Source organism: Varanus komodoensis, unplaced genomic scaffold (genome assembly GCF_004798865.1).
Source record: "Varanus komodoensis strain SLA01 unplaced genomic scaffold, ASM479886v1 scaffold23, whole genome shotgun sequence".
Taxonomy (NCBI): Eukaryota; Metazoa; Chordata; class Lepidosauria; order Squamata; family Varanidae; genus Varanus; species Varanus komodoensis.
In genome coordinates this window covers 9100275-9117784 of record NW_025335627.1, presented here as the reverse complement: position 1 = coordinate 9117784, position 17510 = coordinate 9100275, and the positions used below count along the sequence as shown (strand labels likewise).

The 17510-nt window shown below is 42.5% G+C and overlaps 1 protein-coding gene across 1 annotated transcript in view; it reads right to left on the bottom strand.

Annotated features, from left to right (window-relative positions):
* The window catches only part of TMEFF2 (transmembrane protein with EGF like and two follistatin like domains 2), a 241161-nt gene that overhangs the window by 47968 nt on the left and 175683 nt on the right, over window positions 1–17510 (bottom strand). Inside the window, exon 6 of the mRNA XM_044432148.1 lies at window positions 5792–5940. Coding sequence (XP_044288083.1) covers window positions 5792–5940 — 149 coding nt within the window. The remainder of the gene's footprint in view (window positions 1–5791; window positions 5941–17510) is intronic.

Genomic DNA, 17510 nt, shown 5'->3' with positions numbered 1-17510 from the left:
GGGCTTTGATGATTCACACACATCCCTAAATATATTATGTTTTTATTTAAATAAAAAATTTCAACCTAAATATTCCTGCTCAGGTGAATCATGACTGCACTCCCAGAAGCCAGCTGTACTCTGGCAGTGAAATATAAGGCATGATATACCCTTGCCATTTCTCTGTGGAAGCCAACCCAAGCATTGGAGCAATCCTACAAGACTGTCAGCTCGGATATGCTCGCAGAGGGCTTGCCATTCTGAATGGGTTTTCAGGCGAAAGTCACCCTGAAGATGCAATGCTGGCATGTATATGGAGATTTTAACCCGGGGACTTAATACATCATCTGACATTCATATATCTGAGCCCTATGGCTAAAAGGGTGGGATAAAATCAAATAAAGGAAGAAATATCTGAGGTGGAACAGGCCACTGCAGATATGCATGCCACAGGCCTGGCTGAAATAAAAGCATGTGGCTGGTTTAATAAGGGCTGTCCCACCATCTGCACAGGTGGTACAGCAACCAGGGAAAGAACCTTTCTGTGGATGCCCCACATTAGGACATCTCTGCTTACTGAAGTATGAGCAGCAAAGTCCTGAGTAGTGTTTTGGTGCCTGTTGAAAATGGATCTGTCTTGCCAGCATTTGTTGTTGCTAAGCCCTAACTTGGTAGGTTTTTTGTTTGCTTTGGTCTTTCTAGTTTAATGGTTGCTCTAATGAATTTTGTACACCACCCTGCGATTTGATTATGTGTGGTGGTATATAAATATTTTATATAAATAAATGAAAAAATAAAGTGGCTGTTACATTCACTTGGATGGTCCTCTTCATGAGCAAAGCTCTGACTCTGAATGTATAATAAAAGGCAAAATAGTGGTCAAGACGAAATATTTCACAACTACATACTTTTATAAGCAAACTAAGGGCAACATTTTGGAATCATAAATATATATTTACTGTGATTGGATTTTTTGAAAGTATAGTTCTGGACATTTCAATCATCATGGCCATTATTTAAGACAGGGTTAAAATAATTATACAGAGCCTTTAATAAAATGCAACCTATTTAATATGTAGGTTTAGGACATATGGTTGGATCTATGTGTGTCAAAGATGTGTGTGGGGAATATATTATGACCTTCAGATTTTTCTACTCAGTGGAAATACAACAGAAAAGAGAACATGATAATAGAAAAAAGTTAAAAACCAGTTTTGTGGGTACCCCAGTGCGCTTCGTCCATTCCGTTCCCCCCCCTCACTGTATCAAATTTAGTATTTTAATGATCAGCTCCCTAAATTTTAATACACAGGAGTGTACCAGAATTTCATTGGGTGGGTGGGTGGGTGGGGGGGAATTTCTGCAAAGCTTTGATCAAACCACAGGTGGATAGTTTCTCAAATTAAGATGGCATCTGGCAAGTTGACATATTTCCAAAGACTGACCACCTGGCTCTGGGATTATGAATGTACAGCAGATTATACAAAGTAACGATAAAATCAGTGGACATGTAGACTCCAGTATGACCAGCATGCATGGATAGTTAATCCTGCAATTCTTGTAGCCCAGGCCAAAGGCTTCACTGTTTTTACAAGCCTAATTCTACTCAGGAGAAGCTCTTGGGGATTGTATTCTAGCGATGGGAAGGGACAAGGGCAAAGAGGGCAAGGCTACGGCAGGGCCCAAAATACAAAAATATCAGTGCATGGCTCTTGATGTTCTTTCTGCCAGCAACTGAGTAGAACTTAGTAAAGACATTACAACTTTTCAGAATGGGGGAAATGCTGTACAAAAACAGGGAAGCCAGCCCATGACTGGCAGCTGGTGGAACAGGGCAGGGCAAGAGGAATCCAAAGGGGCTTGTAGGAACCTCGGGTGGGCTGAACGTGGCCCCTGGGCCTAGGGTTGGGATGATCCAGAATCTGTCCCTCTTCTTCTTGCGCTCAGCTCTCACTGAGGAAATGAGCTGAGCAGAGAGAAAGTATGCAAATGCTTGTAGAATTCTGGTTGTGTAACCAGAAACCTTTCAGATCATGTGTAGCACGCAGCTTGCAAGTTCTGTTCCAGCCGAAGAGGAGGCCTGTTTCCTAGCAGGTGTCCCAGCAAATGCTCAGTACACTTGGCACCAAGTCAGGCTCTGGGCCGTGAAAAAGCAGGCCTTCAGCTGGGGAGCCGAGCCCAGGGAATCCGATGGATTCTGTCCCCCAAAATGGACCCCTTGAGAGTCTCTGTCCCAACTTATGCATAGTAGCCTTGACATAAGTTGGAGCATAAGTCTGAGATTTTTGTGTCTGGAAAGTAAGAGAGTCTTCTTTTAGTTTCTGGGAGCTTCATTTCATCCATCATTCAAGGTATGCAGTGGAAATATCTGTGCCCAGAGCTAGCATAGGGATGGGTAAATGTGTGATATTCAAATCTGCAAAGTTTGTTCAAACATCACAGCAATCCTTGAATCACACTCTCATTTCAGCTAACAGCTTGCTTTCCATGAGTGGGAAAATCCTGCAAAATGAACAGCTGTCAAGTGTGAACATTTTGCAAAAAAAAAAAAAAAATCACACAACTTTACACAATTTTCTCCTACAGACTAAATAGTTGATTTAAAATGAGCATATTCTGACAAAGCCGTGCCTTTCAGGAAAATTGTGCGTTTTGAGAAAAATGTGCATTTTGCACATTGTTCAAGTACACAGATGAAATTTGTTCAAGTACACAGATGGTCTGCCTGGAGCCGTCATTATATGTTTTTATTTAATCAATATTTTAATCTGTTTTAATGGGAACTGGTTTTTATTGTTTGTATTTTATTAATTCGCAGCCAGAGTGGAATTGTCAATTTATCTATTTTATCTTGATCTATGTTGTAAGCCATCCATAGACGCAAGTAATGGACAGCATACAAATTTTATAAATTAATTAATTAATATGTGAAATTTCCAGTGTTGCTCCTGTACATGTTCGGAATTTCAATGGAGCATTTTAAGAGATTTGCAAGATGAAATGAAATTTTCATAAAACCCCAGCTCAGGTGAAGTTCTTTCTTCATACACCTTGCGTTATTTCTTCTGTTCTGATCAGTTAGGTTTGTTTTTCTTTGAAAACTCTGCTTCTGTGAGGGAAAGAGGCTGAGTAATGAAGGAAGTGATGAGGACTTGGTGAGCCAAGGAAGATCGTAGCTGTAGTCGTGATGGAAATGAAATTCACGGTAGTACAAACATGCTGTCTCATCCTGTTTACTGAAGGATGTCTCCATGTAAAACAATGTTTCTGTGCACAGATCTGCCAGGCGGCCACCTGTCCACTTTAAAAGAGGACAGTGCTCTATTTGAAGGGCTTCCAGAGGATGGTCTGCCATCTAGAGGTCATCCTCTGTTCAAATCACTGCTCAGCCCAAGGCTGTTTTAGTGGTCAAGGGAAAATGGCAGGGGCCTTGAACTAGCCCATCCATAGGGCCTGGACAGCAAATGGCACAAGGCTCACAGGTTCACTGGTCACAGGTTTTCACACTATGGTGAGACATGGTGTATTTCTATTTAAATTATAGCAATTGATTCTAAATGTGCATCTATCTATCTATCTATCTATCTATCTATCTATCTATCATCTACAGTATCTGCATTAGCAAATGCAAATGTTACTTTATGCAAACTGGTGTCCTCCTTTTTGCTCATGCGTTCCCTCTTTTTGGGGATTCACAACTGGCCACCTCCTGCTGCATCAGAAGTGCACACAGAGACAGCACACATGTGCACGCCATGGCTGGGCTGCCGGCATCTGATCCCCTGCGCTATGCAGTGTGGCATGGGCCACACGTTGACACGGGCAATTGTCTGTTCAGGTTAAGCGTCAAAAGGGAATGGTGGTCTGGCCCTTCCTCTCGTCAGACTGGCTTCTTGGCACTGTTGAAGCTGACATGTTGGACTACTGTAATGTGCTCTACGTGGGGCTGCCCTTGAAGACAGTCCAGATTCTTCAATTGGTTCAGAATAGAGCTGCCAGGTTGTTAACAGGGACCAGAAGGTATGAACACATAATGCCGGTCCTTCCCACCTACACTGGCTACCAGTTGAAGTCCGGGCCCAATTTAAGGTGCTGGTGATGTCCTATAAAGCTCTAAATGGCTTGGGTCCTGGATACATGAAGGAGCGCCTTCTTCCCTGTGTGTCTGCCCGCCCCTTAAGATCTGGAGTGGAGGTCCTTCTCCAGAAGCCCTCCTTGAAGGAGATTAGGTAGGTGGCTACCTGGAGAAGGACCTTTTCTGCAGTGGCACCCTGACTGTAGAATATGCTCACCAGAGAGGTTCTCTTGGCACCATCACTTTATTCTTTTTATTTTCCCAATATTTTAAGGTTTGACCATTATTTTAATATGGGTTTTATTGCCAAAATTTGATTAGGATGCTGTGTTTTGTTTTATTTTTTGTTTTACTGTTAAACCATCCCAAGACTTCAGTAAGGGATGGTCTAAAAAGTTATACATACATACGTACATACATGGTTAGTCCTCTTGCTGGAGTCTGGCTGCATATGCAGCCACTGCATGATGCTCAGTAGGCCCTGTGAGGGCTTTGGGTCCAAAATCTTTGCCTTATGTGACAAACACTACAATACTGAGCTGAAGAGTTTAAATAAAATTGGAACCTTGGAACGAAAACCAAGATGCAAGGTGGATGCCAGAAAGCACTTCCTCATGGTTAGGACCCCGAGGACATGGAATGGGCTTCCATGGGATGTGGTTGAGGCCCCATTGGTGACGGTGTTCAAGGATAGGATGGACATGCACATGGTAGGCATGTCATAAGCAGAGCTGGCTGGAGCCAGGGGGTCAGACCTGAAGAGCCCTTCTGACTCACTCTGTTTCTACATTTTATGAAAGGGGGAACATCCAGGAATTTTTTTGGTGGGGGGGGGGGATTTACCAGAAAAAGTAGCAGTGCTTTTCTTTTCTTGCTAAAACACAATCGCAATCACCATGTTTCCCCACGAGGCCTCATTCAGAACAACTCTGCCATGACACAGCAGCACATGGGAGTCTTTGCTGCAAAAAGGTCCCACTGCAGGTCCCACTGATGCCACGACACCCAAGCGAGGCATTGCGAGAGACACCGCAGTTGCTGCAATGCCGAGAGGTGGGCTTCTGCAGCCCTGAAACTGTTATGTGGAAGTCTATATTAATAAATATAAGAGTTTTTCCATGCGGTAATATTGTAACATTTCCTATGACAGTTACGTAGATTCATTTAATTTTCTAGTATGTATGTTACATATTATTTTTTCTTACTGGCTGTATACAATTATGTTCAATATTCGATGCATAATGTGTAGTTTATATGAATAGTAAAGCAAAAAGGAAAAAAAGAAAGAAGGGGATTGCATTGTGCAATTTCTTTTTAAGTCAGAGGCAGCTCTTTCATTCCCAGGCTGTACTGATGAGTGCTTATGAATGCAGTAGTGAAAAACCTAGACCAGGTAACCAAAACACAGTAGTCACAAACCAGTACAGAGTTTTGCATGCTTAACTTCATGCTTAACTTCAGTTAATTTCAAGTATATGGAATAAATGCTGCACGCTGGCTTGTGGCCATGGTCAACAAAATAACCCGCCCTCCCATGTATGCATATTTCACTAATCAGGGCAGCAAATCTGTTAGAAGTGTGTAGGAAGTGTAAGAAGTGTGTAATAATAAATCAGTCCTAGTTCTTTCCTCTCCCCTCTCCTCTTTCTTACACACACACACTCACTCATGCACTCACACCAGAAGAAAATAAAAATGGAGAGCACTCTTTGAAATGAATTTTGCTAGGAGCGTTACCTTGACATCGACCCAAAGACATGACTTCAATTTTCTCTTGTTTCTGGCAAGATGCTTCTTTGATCTGACATGCATTATCATAAGATTTCCCATCCGAAGCACAGAGGGGATTGAAGTTGGTTTGAGAACAGTCAATGTTGCACACACACCTGGAAAGATAAAAATGGCTAATGTAAAAATAAAACAAAACAAATGAATAATAAAGGAAAGCTTCACAACCCTGTCACAGGAAAAATAAATGGTAAAAATAATAGGGGTAAAGAAAATGCTCGACATTTTGCTATGGGTTTGCAATTATAATGGGACGGGATGAAAGTGAAGATCCTTGGTGTGGCACTGTCTACATTTCTGGATAGGACTGCCGAAAAAGTAAAATAGAAAAAACTAGGGGGGAATGAAGGGTAGTGCGAAAGTAACAAGAAGTTTCCAGTTTAATACCAACTCAGGAAGAGAAGCTCTTCGGGGGTATCACACCGCTTATGACATTCCTTTGTGCCAGCTGTTACCCTTTAGGCACCAGGCAGGTATCTTTTTCTCCCAGGTTTTTTTTAATATATACATTCTGTGCTGCAACCCACTTCAACCAGTGTTGGTTTCACAGTGTTCAATTTGCTCTACTGTATTGTTTTTCCTGTACTGCTTTGACCGCATGGATTTGATTCTTATTTGTACCTTATTATGAACAAACAGACTTGGAGCATTTAGCTGATGTGCAACATGCAAAAGCACTACGTGAATAAATAAAGATTTGCTTCAGCCATAAATTTACGGGGCGATGCCGGACAAGCTACTGTTCTCCAGGTGTCAGCACCCTTACCCCACACCGCCAGCGGAAGATGATGCAAATTCTTGTAAGCATTTACAAGATAATGTATGCAAAGTCCTTTGAGCAAGTCACAGACTGTGGCGTTTTACTTTGTCTGCCCTGACTACATACAAAAGGGAGGGTGGAGGGTCTTATTCCAACACCAGAAAGCCCACAAGTGAGATGGGAACGAACCCTTGAAGCTCCTGCCACCTACCTCTTCCTCATCAGTTGCCCCAGCCACTTGTCTCTGTCCCCAGCTGAGCTGCTAGGAGTATGGGAGGATATGGGAGTAAGGGAGGATATGGTCAGTTCAGCTGCCCTTTCAGAGGGCTGGAAGGGCAAAGATGCTGGTAGGTGCTTGACCATGGAACCTGATCACAACTTCCAGGAGGTCGGGGGAGGGGAGGGGGTTAACAGGAGGAGAGCCTTCTTAGTGGTGGCACCCCATCTGTGGAATATGCTCCCCAGAGAGATATGCCTGGCACCAGCTCTATTAACCTTTCAGTGTTGGGCAAAATAATTTTTATTCACCAGAGATTTTAAAAATTAATGGTTGGAAAATTTATATATTCGTATCTTAACACTGTATCGCATCATCATCATCATCACCTTTGTATGCTGCCTCATAGCCCATAGGGCTCTCTGGATGGCTTACAACAGAACAAGAAAATACATATTCCATACAAATGCAATATTATATTCAAGCAATACAATCAAGCAATACAGTATTTAACTATAAGCAATGCAGAATCAAAACAAAACTTAGTACAATAATATAATATATATCAGCAATTCAGAATACCAATATATAATACAATACAATGCATATCAATAATACTAAGTTACACTATAATCTCCCTCCCCCCCCATACACACACAAAGCCCATCAGTACAGTTAGCCAAAGAAACGCAGCCACACAGTCTCAGGATACACCAGGGTAGCCCAAATGGCCCATGAGAAAAACGGTCTGGTTTCTGAGTCCCCACGCAAGAGGCATACCCGGTGCTGTGTGGTTCCCTGCTCGTGGCTGGCTCCTCTTGGCGGGGCTCTCCCCTCCCCGCCTCCTCGGTGGCACCCTGTTTCTCCCACAAATGGCAGCGCCAACTGAGGTCGAGCTGGAGAACATGGGGGGGGGGGAGAGCACGTGTGGCCCCCGCGCTGGTCTGCAGCGGGTGGGAAGAGGCGGCAGCAGTGGGATTCTATGCACTTACCACTGTTTGCAATTTTTAAGGGCTGTTTTTAGCTTTTTGTATTTTACTTGGGTATTTTAGAATTCGTATCTGGGGTTTTAATGCTTGTAAACCACCCAGAGAGCCCTTTGGGCTGTTGGGGCGGTATATAAATGTAATAATAAACGAATAATGGACTTTCTAACAAGGGCCCTGCTTCCCGGTTCTTTTCCTGGCATCGTTCGAAGTGCTGATGGCTATGTTTTAGAGGACAAAACCTCCTGGGCTTGCTGCTGTTCTTCACCCACTGGATCCCCTGACTTTTGCTGTGGTTTGGACAATGGCGTTAGAGAAGAGGAGTGGGGGAAGGAGAGGGAGGAGGGGATGCCATGGCCTGCTGGCTCACGGGCTCCCTGCCTGCCCAGGAAGCAAACGGTAACAGGGAAGGCCACGAGCAAGAGGAGGTGGGCAGAAGGTCACATGGGTGCCCCTTCAAACCCTGGGGCTGGCACTGCCTTGCTCAAGGGCTTCCGAAACTTGGAGCAGGGCTCACGTCCTGAGGGCTGGCTGTTCAGGAGGTTGACCTTCTCCATGGCTGGGCGTAGCATGTGGCACACCTTGCCCTGGAGGAGTGCTTTGCCCTTCCCTCCTGCCTGTGTGCGACCTCGGCCTCGCCAGGCCTGTCCATCCCTGCAGGCAAGCGGCCCGCAGCTGGAGGATTCTTCTGTAGCTGATCCCCTGCTATTTCATTCGGTCACTTTATATGCTTCGCCCATCTGCCTCTATTGTTCTGCTACTGGTGAAGGTTTAATTCCTGTTGGATTTGGGGAAAAGGGCAATTCTAATCTGTAGTAAGCTGCATGGAATGCTGCAGGCTGTAGATCCTTTACACAAGGATCATCATAACGACTGCCTAGAATTAGCAACTGTCAGAAGGGACAAGACTGGGCTCACCTCCCCGCACCCCCATGGCGCACTCTTTCTCTCTGCCTTATATAGGACAAGTGTGAATGACAGACCCATCAAGTATAGCTCTGCCATAAAGAAGGATGCAAACGGAGCCATGCTTGTGGAAATGATAAAATACAGCAAACTTGGAATTTTAAAGCTCTTCGGGGGGTTAGACGATGTACAGGTTCTTCTACAGAAATTAATGACACAGTAACTTATACAATACACTCCTATTTGCATAATGTCAGCTCTGATAAAACCAAAGTTTGGCATGTTCATTTCAATAATGTTGTCACAATAGGATGCACCGACTGGATGCCCCCGGTGACTGAAATGCTATGCCTGGTTAAGCAGGGATGAAAGATGCCTTCATTCTAACCGGCTCAGCCCAGGCTCCTGCATGGCCTCTGCTGAACGGAAGCACGTGCTTCTCTCACCACCCCCCTGAAGCATCGTGCGTGCATTTCTGAGCTCCCACAGCATACACTGAACCAAAAATGGCAGCGAATGAACATGAGAAATTGTGCCCTCCCTTGTTTTCTTGTTCATTTATTTATGGGGTTGTTGTATGCTTACGATATGTACCTCAGAATTATTACCGTGTGTGTGTGTGTGTGTGTGTGTGTGAGAGAGAGAGAGAGAGAGAGAGCGAGTCCATCTTAAATCTTTGCAAGCATGCATTTTTTTTAAGCCAAAGAAGGCTAAACCAGAAACAATATTAACTTCACCATGTTGCATTTCCTGTGTAATTTATGGAGTTTAGTTTGAAGTATAAATGGTAACAAATTAAAGAACAGAAAGAGGCAGCAGGAATAATATCTATTTGCATATTTAAAGTAAAATATTGGGAAGGAGGCTTGTAAAAGTACATATAGAGAAGTAGATTTAAGAAGAAAAACTGGCCCCCATGCACCACGTTTTCATGGATTTTCAGTGAAACTGACACTAAAATAACCACAGAGATTTAGATGCTCCACTGACACAGGTAACTAGGAAGAAAAATACTATGCGTAAGATTTTCAAGCAGTTCTCTGGTATCTGCCCCATGTCCATATAAATTGGCCTTAATGTGCCAATTCTTAAACTGCTGTATCATCTCATGTCCCAGAAAAATCAACAAAATTTGACTTATGTATGACCTATACTTGGCATTTGTCTGCATGGTGAACATGTTTGCTATGTGCAGAGCTGTGTGGCCAGCCAACCAGACATCTTAGATGCATGCACATGTTGCAAAAGATACGCAGTGTTGCTTTCAAGCAAAATGTGGCCTACAATTTACATACCTGTGGAGGGAATCACTAGTACAAAACTAGGGTACATAGAGCAGTAAAGGGCAAAGCAGCCCTCTGGGCATTCAGGATGGCAGCTGAAGTCACTGGCCCTAAATATGATCATGTGAAAGAAACCACCATGACTATTGCTGAGATTGATTGTCATGCAATCACACCTTAGATTACAGCCCAGCTGCCATAGTTACACTTCTGAAAATTTCTATGGAAGGACTTTAAACTTCCATGTGTAAGCGGTTTTTCTCTGAAACAGCTTCTAGACAAAATTCCCAACAAAGTAGACAAATGTTTGAATGGCTGGTGAATACCTAAAAAGGTCTCATAAAGTAGGTGAAGATGAACTGAGGCACCACCAACCTTTCTGACATTATCCTTGATGTGCAGAGTGCATTGGAAGCTCCAGGGATATTCACAGGTCTCCTTGTGATGCAGGTTGACCAGTCCAATGGGCTGGAGCCACTAACATATAGACAGCCTAGCAGCTACTCTGCTCTCTATAAGAGCTCAGAATTATTATTGTTGTTGTTGTTGTTGTTATCATCATCATTATTCATTATTATTATTCATTCATTATATTTATATCCTATGTTTCTCCCATTGCAGAGCTCAAGGTGGTTACATGCAGTTTCTAGTAGTCTCCCCTCCAAGCTCGGGTCAACCCCAACCCTGCTTAGCTTCAACATGGTGGATACCTTATGTGCCTTCAGACCATACTCTCAGGATAATTATTCCAGATTCTGGAGCTGCTTCAATGCATGGTGAGGCCTTGAGGAATCCCAATCCAAATCTGGTTCCTCAGAAACCTCTCCAGAACAGACACAAAGAATTATCCTGTTACTGATTGCAAGGTCTTAGCAGACAAATATTATGCTCCTTTAAGATATGCTTTTCCTAGTGTGAGTTCTTAAGACTGGGAGCACAGTGGGCTTGAATAAATGAAATCTCAAGGTTAATTTCCCTGTGAAGGGAAGAAGTATTCTTATTGCTGCAGAAGCAAGTGGGAAAATGTCTGTTGGTTTGAGGATTGCCAGCACTTGTCCAGCACTTTCCCAGTTCTGAGGGCAGCTCAGTCTGTCTCAGTTTGTGATCTTTTTATCTCCATGCTTAGGATGACCAATTACACTTTCATCAATAAATCTACTTCATTTCTGTACTGTGAGAAACAGTGCTGAATACAGCTGGTACATCAAGGTTGCCACCGCTTTTCTTGGGGTCAAGAAACCACATGAATATTGGAGAGCTTTCTCCAAAGTTCCTTCACATAGATCCCATCATCATCAGCCAGCAAGGCTGGGCTGTTATGCCCATCATGTACCTGGTCATTTCTCACATTAATTTGCAGTAGGGGAGAATCTATTTAAGAGCTCATCCATATACTGTAGAAGTGTTGCCAAAGTCCTGATGTAAATTAGTCTCCAAATCAGAATTCAGAATGTATTTTCATAAAATAAGTGTGAGTCATGAGCATGTCACTGTTTCTTTAAGAGGTTCCCAGAGGCTCCAGAGCTACACCAACATGCACTGAAATCCCCCAAATGGATGCACACTTGTGCATATATGCTCAAAAGCCCATTTTACAAGGAATCCAATGAATCTGGATGTAACCTACTGACATCAATGGCATCAATTCTGGCCGTGCACTTGGAACTTTCTCATTCGGTTCATTATAAAGTGGTTGAAAATGACAGAGGCTGCTACGATGGCTACTTTCTTTTTTAAATCTGTTTTTGCACTGTGCTCCCTTAAGCACAGCTTAAGGTGGTGAGAGGGTTTAAGAGTGTCAAAGCAGAAGCTGAGAGCAATGCTGCCAGGAGGCCAGACTCTCATTAGATCAGTCTCCTAGCAGGGTCACCCAAAGCAGGATGGTCAAAGCTGGGATGCCAGACCAAGAGGCACCTGCCCTCTTCAGGAGGAACAGTCACATCAGCAGAGGAGAAGGGGCAGCATTAATGGTGATGGGGTGGAGAAGCTCCTGAAGGGTAGTTCCTGGGCACCCGAAGCAAACACTGGAGGAGGATCTCAAGCTAATGTTGGTTAGTGCTGTGCAGAAGAAAGCAATGGTAAAACACTCCCGAATTTCCATACCTTGAAAACTGGATGATGAAATAACCCAAAATGTTACAAGAGCTAGTGCCAGGAGATGGACCCTCCAGTTTGAAGGTACTCAACCAGCTACTGGGGAGGATCAAAGGACAGGTAAGATTGTGCTGTTGCTAATGAAACAGCACAATCTAAACCAAAGCCAACGGGAGGAACTAAATCAAAGCCAAAAGGAAGTCTAGTGGCTGACATGCACAGAGGTAAAGGGAAAGTCTGATGCTGCACAGTTCATACAACGGACATGGAACTTCAAAAGTAAGAATCAGGGCAAAGTGGGAGCTGTAAAGCAAGAAATTGAACAATTAAACATCAACATACTTGGTGTGAGTGAAATGAAGTGGACTGGAATGATGATCATTAATTTTAGTAGTAGTAATAATTTCATTTCTGTACTGCCCACAGCTGAAGATTGTTTGAATCTGGGAATGACAAAGTCAGAAGAAACAGAATAGCTGATGCAAAATGTAGCACAGGCAGTAAAGGGTTATAATGCAAAGTCTGACTGAATCATATCAATCAGAATTTGCAGAAAAATCTGTGCTATCAGCATAACAATCAGTCAAGCCTATGCTCCTACAACGGATGCAGAAGAAGAAGAAATCAAAAGCATTTATGCAAGCATCCAAGAGGAAATTGATAACACACCAAAGCAAGACATGGTGGTAATCATAAGGGACCAGAATGCAAAGGTAGAAAACAAAGCGGAATCAAATGTTGTAGGAAAATTTGGCCCAGGGGTCAGAAATGAAGCAGGTGAACTACTCATGGACCCAACCATCTGTTTACTGCAAATACATACTCCAGGCAACCAATTAGATGACTGTACATGTGGATTTCACTAGATGGCCTATGTAGACATCAGAGTATATAATTGGAGTTAGGAGATGAAGAGGCCATATTCCCACTGCACAAACAAGAGCAGGAGCTGATTGCAGTAGTGACCATGAACCATTAATATCCAAAATCAGAGTCAAGCTGAAAAAAGATCATTAACAGAGCACAGTGCCAAAATACAACTTAAATAACACTCCTTAAATTCTGCAAAAAGAACAAATTTGCATTACTGGACTGAACTGAATATGATCCAGAACTGCAGCCTGAAACCAGAGACAATGCTAGGGAAGAATGCAAAGAGACAATTGCCGTAACAGAAAGAAAGAAAAGGCCTGGACGAATGAAGGAAAACTCACAGTTGCTGAGGACAGTGGAGAAGCAAAAGGTAACAGAAATTGGGACAGAATCCTGAATGCAATTCTTAGAGACTATCATGAAGAGGCAAAGGGAGGTATTACAGTGGCCGGGGGAAAGAAATAGGAGTGGAAAACAAAAGAGGGAAACAAGAGACCTCTTCCTGAAAGCACTTGGAAGGACCAAAGCGCCTTTGGTAGACAGGATATCAGCAGGACTATTCCAAGCTGCAGAGAATAAATCAGTCTAAATCCTAGCAAGAATATGCCAACAAATATGGAAAACAAACCAATGTCCTCAGCCTGGAAACATTCATTCCAATCCCCAAGAAAGGAGAGGTAAAAACCTGCAGCAGTATAGGACCATTGCACTAATTCCCACACAAGCAAAGTGTTGCTTAAGGCATTGCAACAAAGTTTACTTATATGGAATGAGAAATGCCTGATGTTCAAGCTGGAACCCGAAAACTAAAAGGCACTCAAGATCCTATTGCAAATATACGATGGCTCCTGGAACGCACTAAATAACTCCAGATGAAGATCAGCCTGTGGTGTATAAACTACAGTAAAGCTTTTGCCTTTGTGGAGCACGAGAAGCTATGGCTGAAAGAAATGGGTGAACCTCAGCTACAGTTAGGGCAGAATACGGAAAAAACAAAATGGTTTTCTATAGGCAAAGGCGACAGACAAAGATGCATTTCATCTCCCTGATAATTCAGTCTGTACAGAGAAGATATAAGGAAAGCTGGATTAGGATCAGAAGAAAAACATTATGGAAGATACATCAGTAATGTAAGTTGCATAGATGATACCATATTACTGGCAGAGAGTAGCAATGAATTGCAATGACTCTTGACAAAAGGGAAAGAAGAAAGTGCAGAAGACTGTGACTGATCATTAAGAAAAGAAAAACTGCAATTACAGAATTACATAGTTTTAAGATCAACAATGAAGAAAGTGAAATTTATTTATTTATGTAAAGTTTTTATATGCTGTCCCAATGCTAAAAGTCTCTGGATGGCTTACAAAAAAACAAAACAACCATATACAACAACCAACACACAACACCCTGCTGTGTGAATGATTTTGCATATCTCAGCACAATTAAAATCAAAGGGAGGCTGCAGCTGAGAAGTTAAAGAAGGCTGCAACTTGGACGGGCAGCTATGAAGGAACTAGAAAAGACTGTCAAATGTAAGGATGTTTCTCTGGAGATCAAGGCCAAGGTCATCCACACTATTGTATTCCCAAGCACTACGTGTGGGTTTGAAAGGTGGATAGTGAAGGAAGCTGACAGGAAGAAAATTGATGTGTTCAAACATGGTGCTGGAGGAGAGCTTTGTGAATACCTGACAGAAAGACAAACAAGTGGGTCCTACATCAAATCAAACCTGAACCTTCCCTGGAAGCAAAAATGATGAAATTGAGGCTGTTGTACTTCAGGCACATCAGGAGAAGGCAAGACTCACTGGAGAATACAATAAATGCAAGGGAAAGTCAAAGGCAGACAAAGAAGGGGAAGGTCAAATATGAGATGGATCAATTCCATCAAGGAAGCCACAGCCCTGAGTTTGCAAGAGCTGAGCAGGACTTTCTAAGAGAGGTCATTTTGGAGGGCATCCATAGCTTGCCATAAGTTAGAGGCAACTTGATGTCATATAACAACAGCACAGACGGCACAAGGAGAAAGAGGAGTATACCACCAAATCCCTCTTAGTCCAGCTGATATGAATGCCCTAGTACTAGGAAGGCAGCCAAAAGAGCATGCATGCACTTTACTAAGAGGACTGCAGAGTGAAGAATGTAAAAACACACACCTCAGTGCTCTTATTTGTAGACTGATACATGTTCCGTGAAGTCTAATAACCCCAGCAGACCCAGTACGCCAAATCAGTGGCAGCTAGATACACAAGTCTCTCACTTACAAAGCAAAGTCTCATTCATTTCATTCCAGTAACTCACCTGATATATTGGAAAGCCTGTTTCTTTTCTTTTTTTCCCTTACATTTTGTATTGTTAAACCATTCTGAGACTTTGGTAATGGGATGGTCTACAAAAGTTTTAAATAAAATAAAAATACATACATAAAATAATTCCAAAAAGAAGAAGCAACTCTCAGCCTTCCCCTACTTGAACGAAAGATATTCATGCCTGCAGATTAAGGAGTCGCCCTAGCACAATTTTACATCCATCCCAGAGTGTAAATGCCAAATTCCATGGAGGAGGAGAATTTGCAGTATGTTCAAAATGGGAAGCCTCAGCAGCCTCTGGAATGTGGTAACAGATGCAGCAAGCTGGAATGTACTAGCAGTAGCTGAAAGCAAACATATGGGTTTCAAGGGACGACATCTCTTCAAGCCCCCAAACCAACCCTCTTTCTATCCTTGGAACATCCTCTTCAGGAATTAAACCATGCGGCCTAACATGCTCTTTGCTGAATGAAGGTCCAACCTCACTTCATAAATCATGCCTTATTATTTATTGAAAGTATCCTTGTTTGTGTAAACCAGGAAGAATGAGAAAGGGATCTATTTTAAAGTATAAATGGCTATAGAAGATTGCCCTTGCAAGGCATTGTCGAGAAAGGGTACTTAAAAAGAAAAATGAAACAAATTGTATATATAAAAAGTTGGATGTTTGGCGATAAAGAATGGGAGACTGTTCTATTTATATTTCGCAGATAATTGCATAGGAGCACAGAATAATCACCAGCATAGCATAAGACAATAAAATGGAAATCTTCTTTGCAATTTTGAATGGAGCAGCACTCTAGAACTAATGTTTGGGCCCTCCTTTCAGCAATATAATAATCGAGGCTTAATCAGAAATGACTGGATGATTTCTGTGTGTAAGACAAACAAGGCTCTTATCCCACAGCTTTGATGAGGCAGAGGAAAATCAGTGAGACAACAGCAATTAAAGTATTACAGAAACTCGTCTATTCATTGATTCCTTTTATCTTTTTGTGATGGTTTGTACATCACAAATATTTACCCGATTGCTCCTATCAAGTCCTGTGAAAGCATCTTCCAAGTAATCCTGGGATCTATGCCCATGTTTCCCACCATGCATGTACTTCTCTACTGCTTTATGCAATCTTTCCAGGATTATTCATTTCTCTGAAAGGTTTCTACTTCTCCTGTCCAAAATTTGGGCAGATTACCACAAAGGAAAAAAAAATCTAAAATCAGACAAACAGTAAACTCCCTAAAAACCAGCTGCAGCAAGTTTAAAAACACTATTTACAATATGAACCCAACATAACACTTGTTGGCCATTCATGGTTTCCAGAATAAATGCTTTATATTCCCCTCTTAAAGCCAGAAAGAAGGCATGTAACCACATCAGCTCTGGGAAGTCGTAGACTCAGGGTCACTGTAATAAAGGCCCCAATCCTTAAATTTACCTTCTATACCGCTCAACAGCCAAAGCTCTCTTAACTCTAAACTTCCTAGGGTGAAAAGCTCTGAGCAAATTCTTTATTAAGCTGCTCACAAAAAAATGAGAGGATATTCATCACCCAACAAGAGGGTGAAAGAAAATTCAGAGTTCCGCAGTATTTGCACATGCTAATTTTTATGTATAAATCAGGCCTGGCAATTATGGGAAGTCTTTTGTCTGTTTTTTCCTCCCAATTCCTCCCCAGTCCCTCCCCCCAGCCCATTAAATACAATCTGGTTAGGCCATAATGGTTATTTCCTAAGGTTCAGAACTCTCTAGAATGTGGTACTACAGCAGTTTGCTTATACCATAATGGTATAACGGTATATACCATAATGGCCTTTTTAAAGGAATTTTGTTTCAGATGTTCCTCCTGCAAAGCATTTCATAAAACAGCCGCTGTTAGAAATTCAGAGCCTGCTCTATGACATTGCTTAACAGCTGCAGGAAAAGCACAACAGAGAAAATCTGTCAACAAAATCTGTCAGCGAAGGGCTGACCATATCAGGCAAAAAGGCTGTAATTTTTTTAGTCCAGTGATGCTATTCTGGGCAATTGTGATTTTGACAGTTCAGTTTCTAAAGGGTTTCCCCCCCTTTAAATGTGAGTGTAGCATTACAGTATGAACTGCTGTGCTGTTCTCTAGAATTAAATTGTTCCATCTTCTCTCAGATGAAAGGACGTAAGAGATGTGTCCATGTGGACGCATGCATGGCCTCTTTCACAGAAGACCGTTCCACTGGACGATGCCCTCTGTCAGAAGGGCTGTC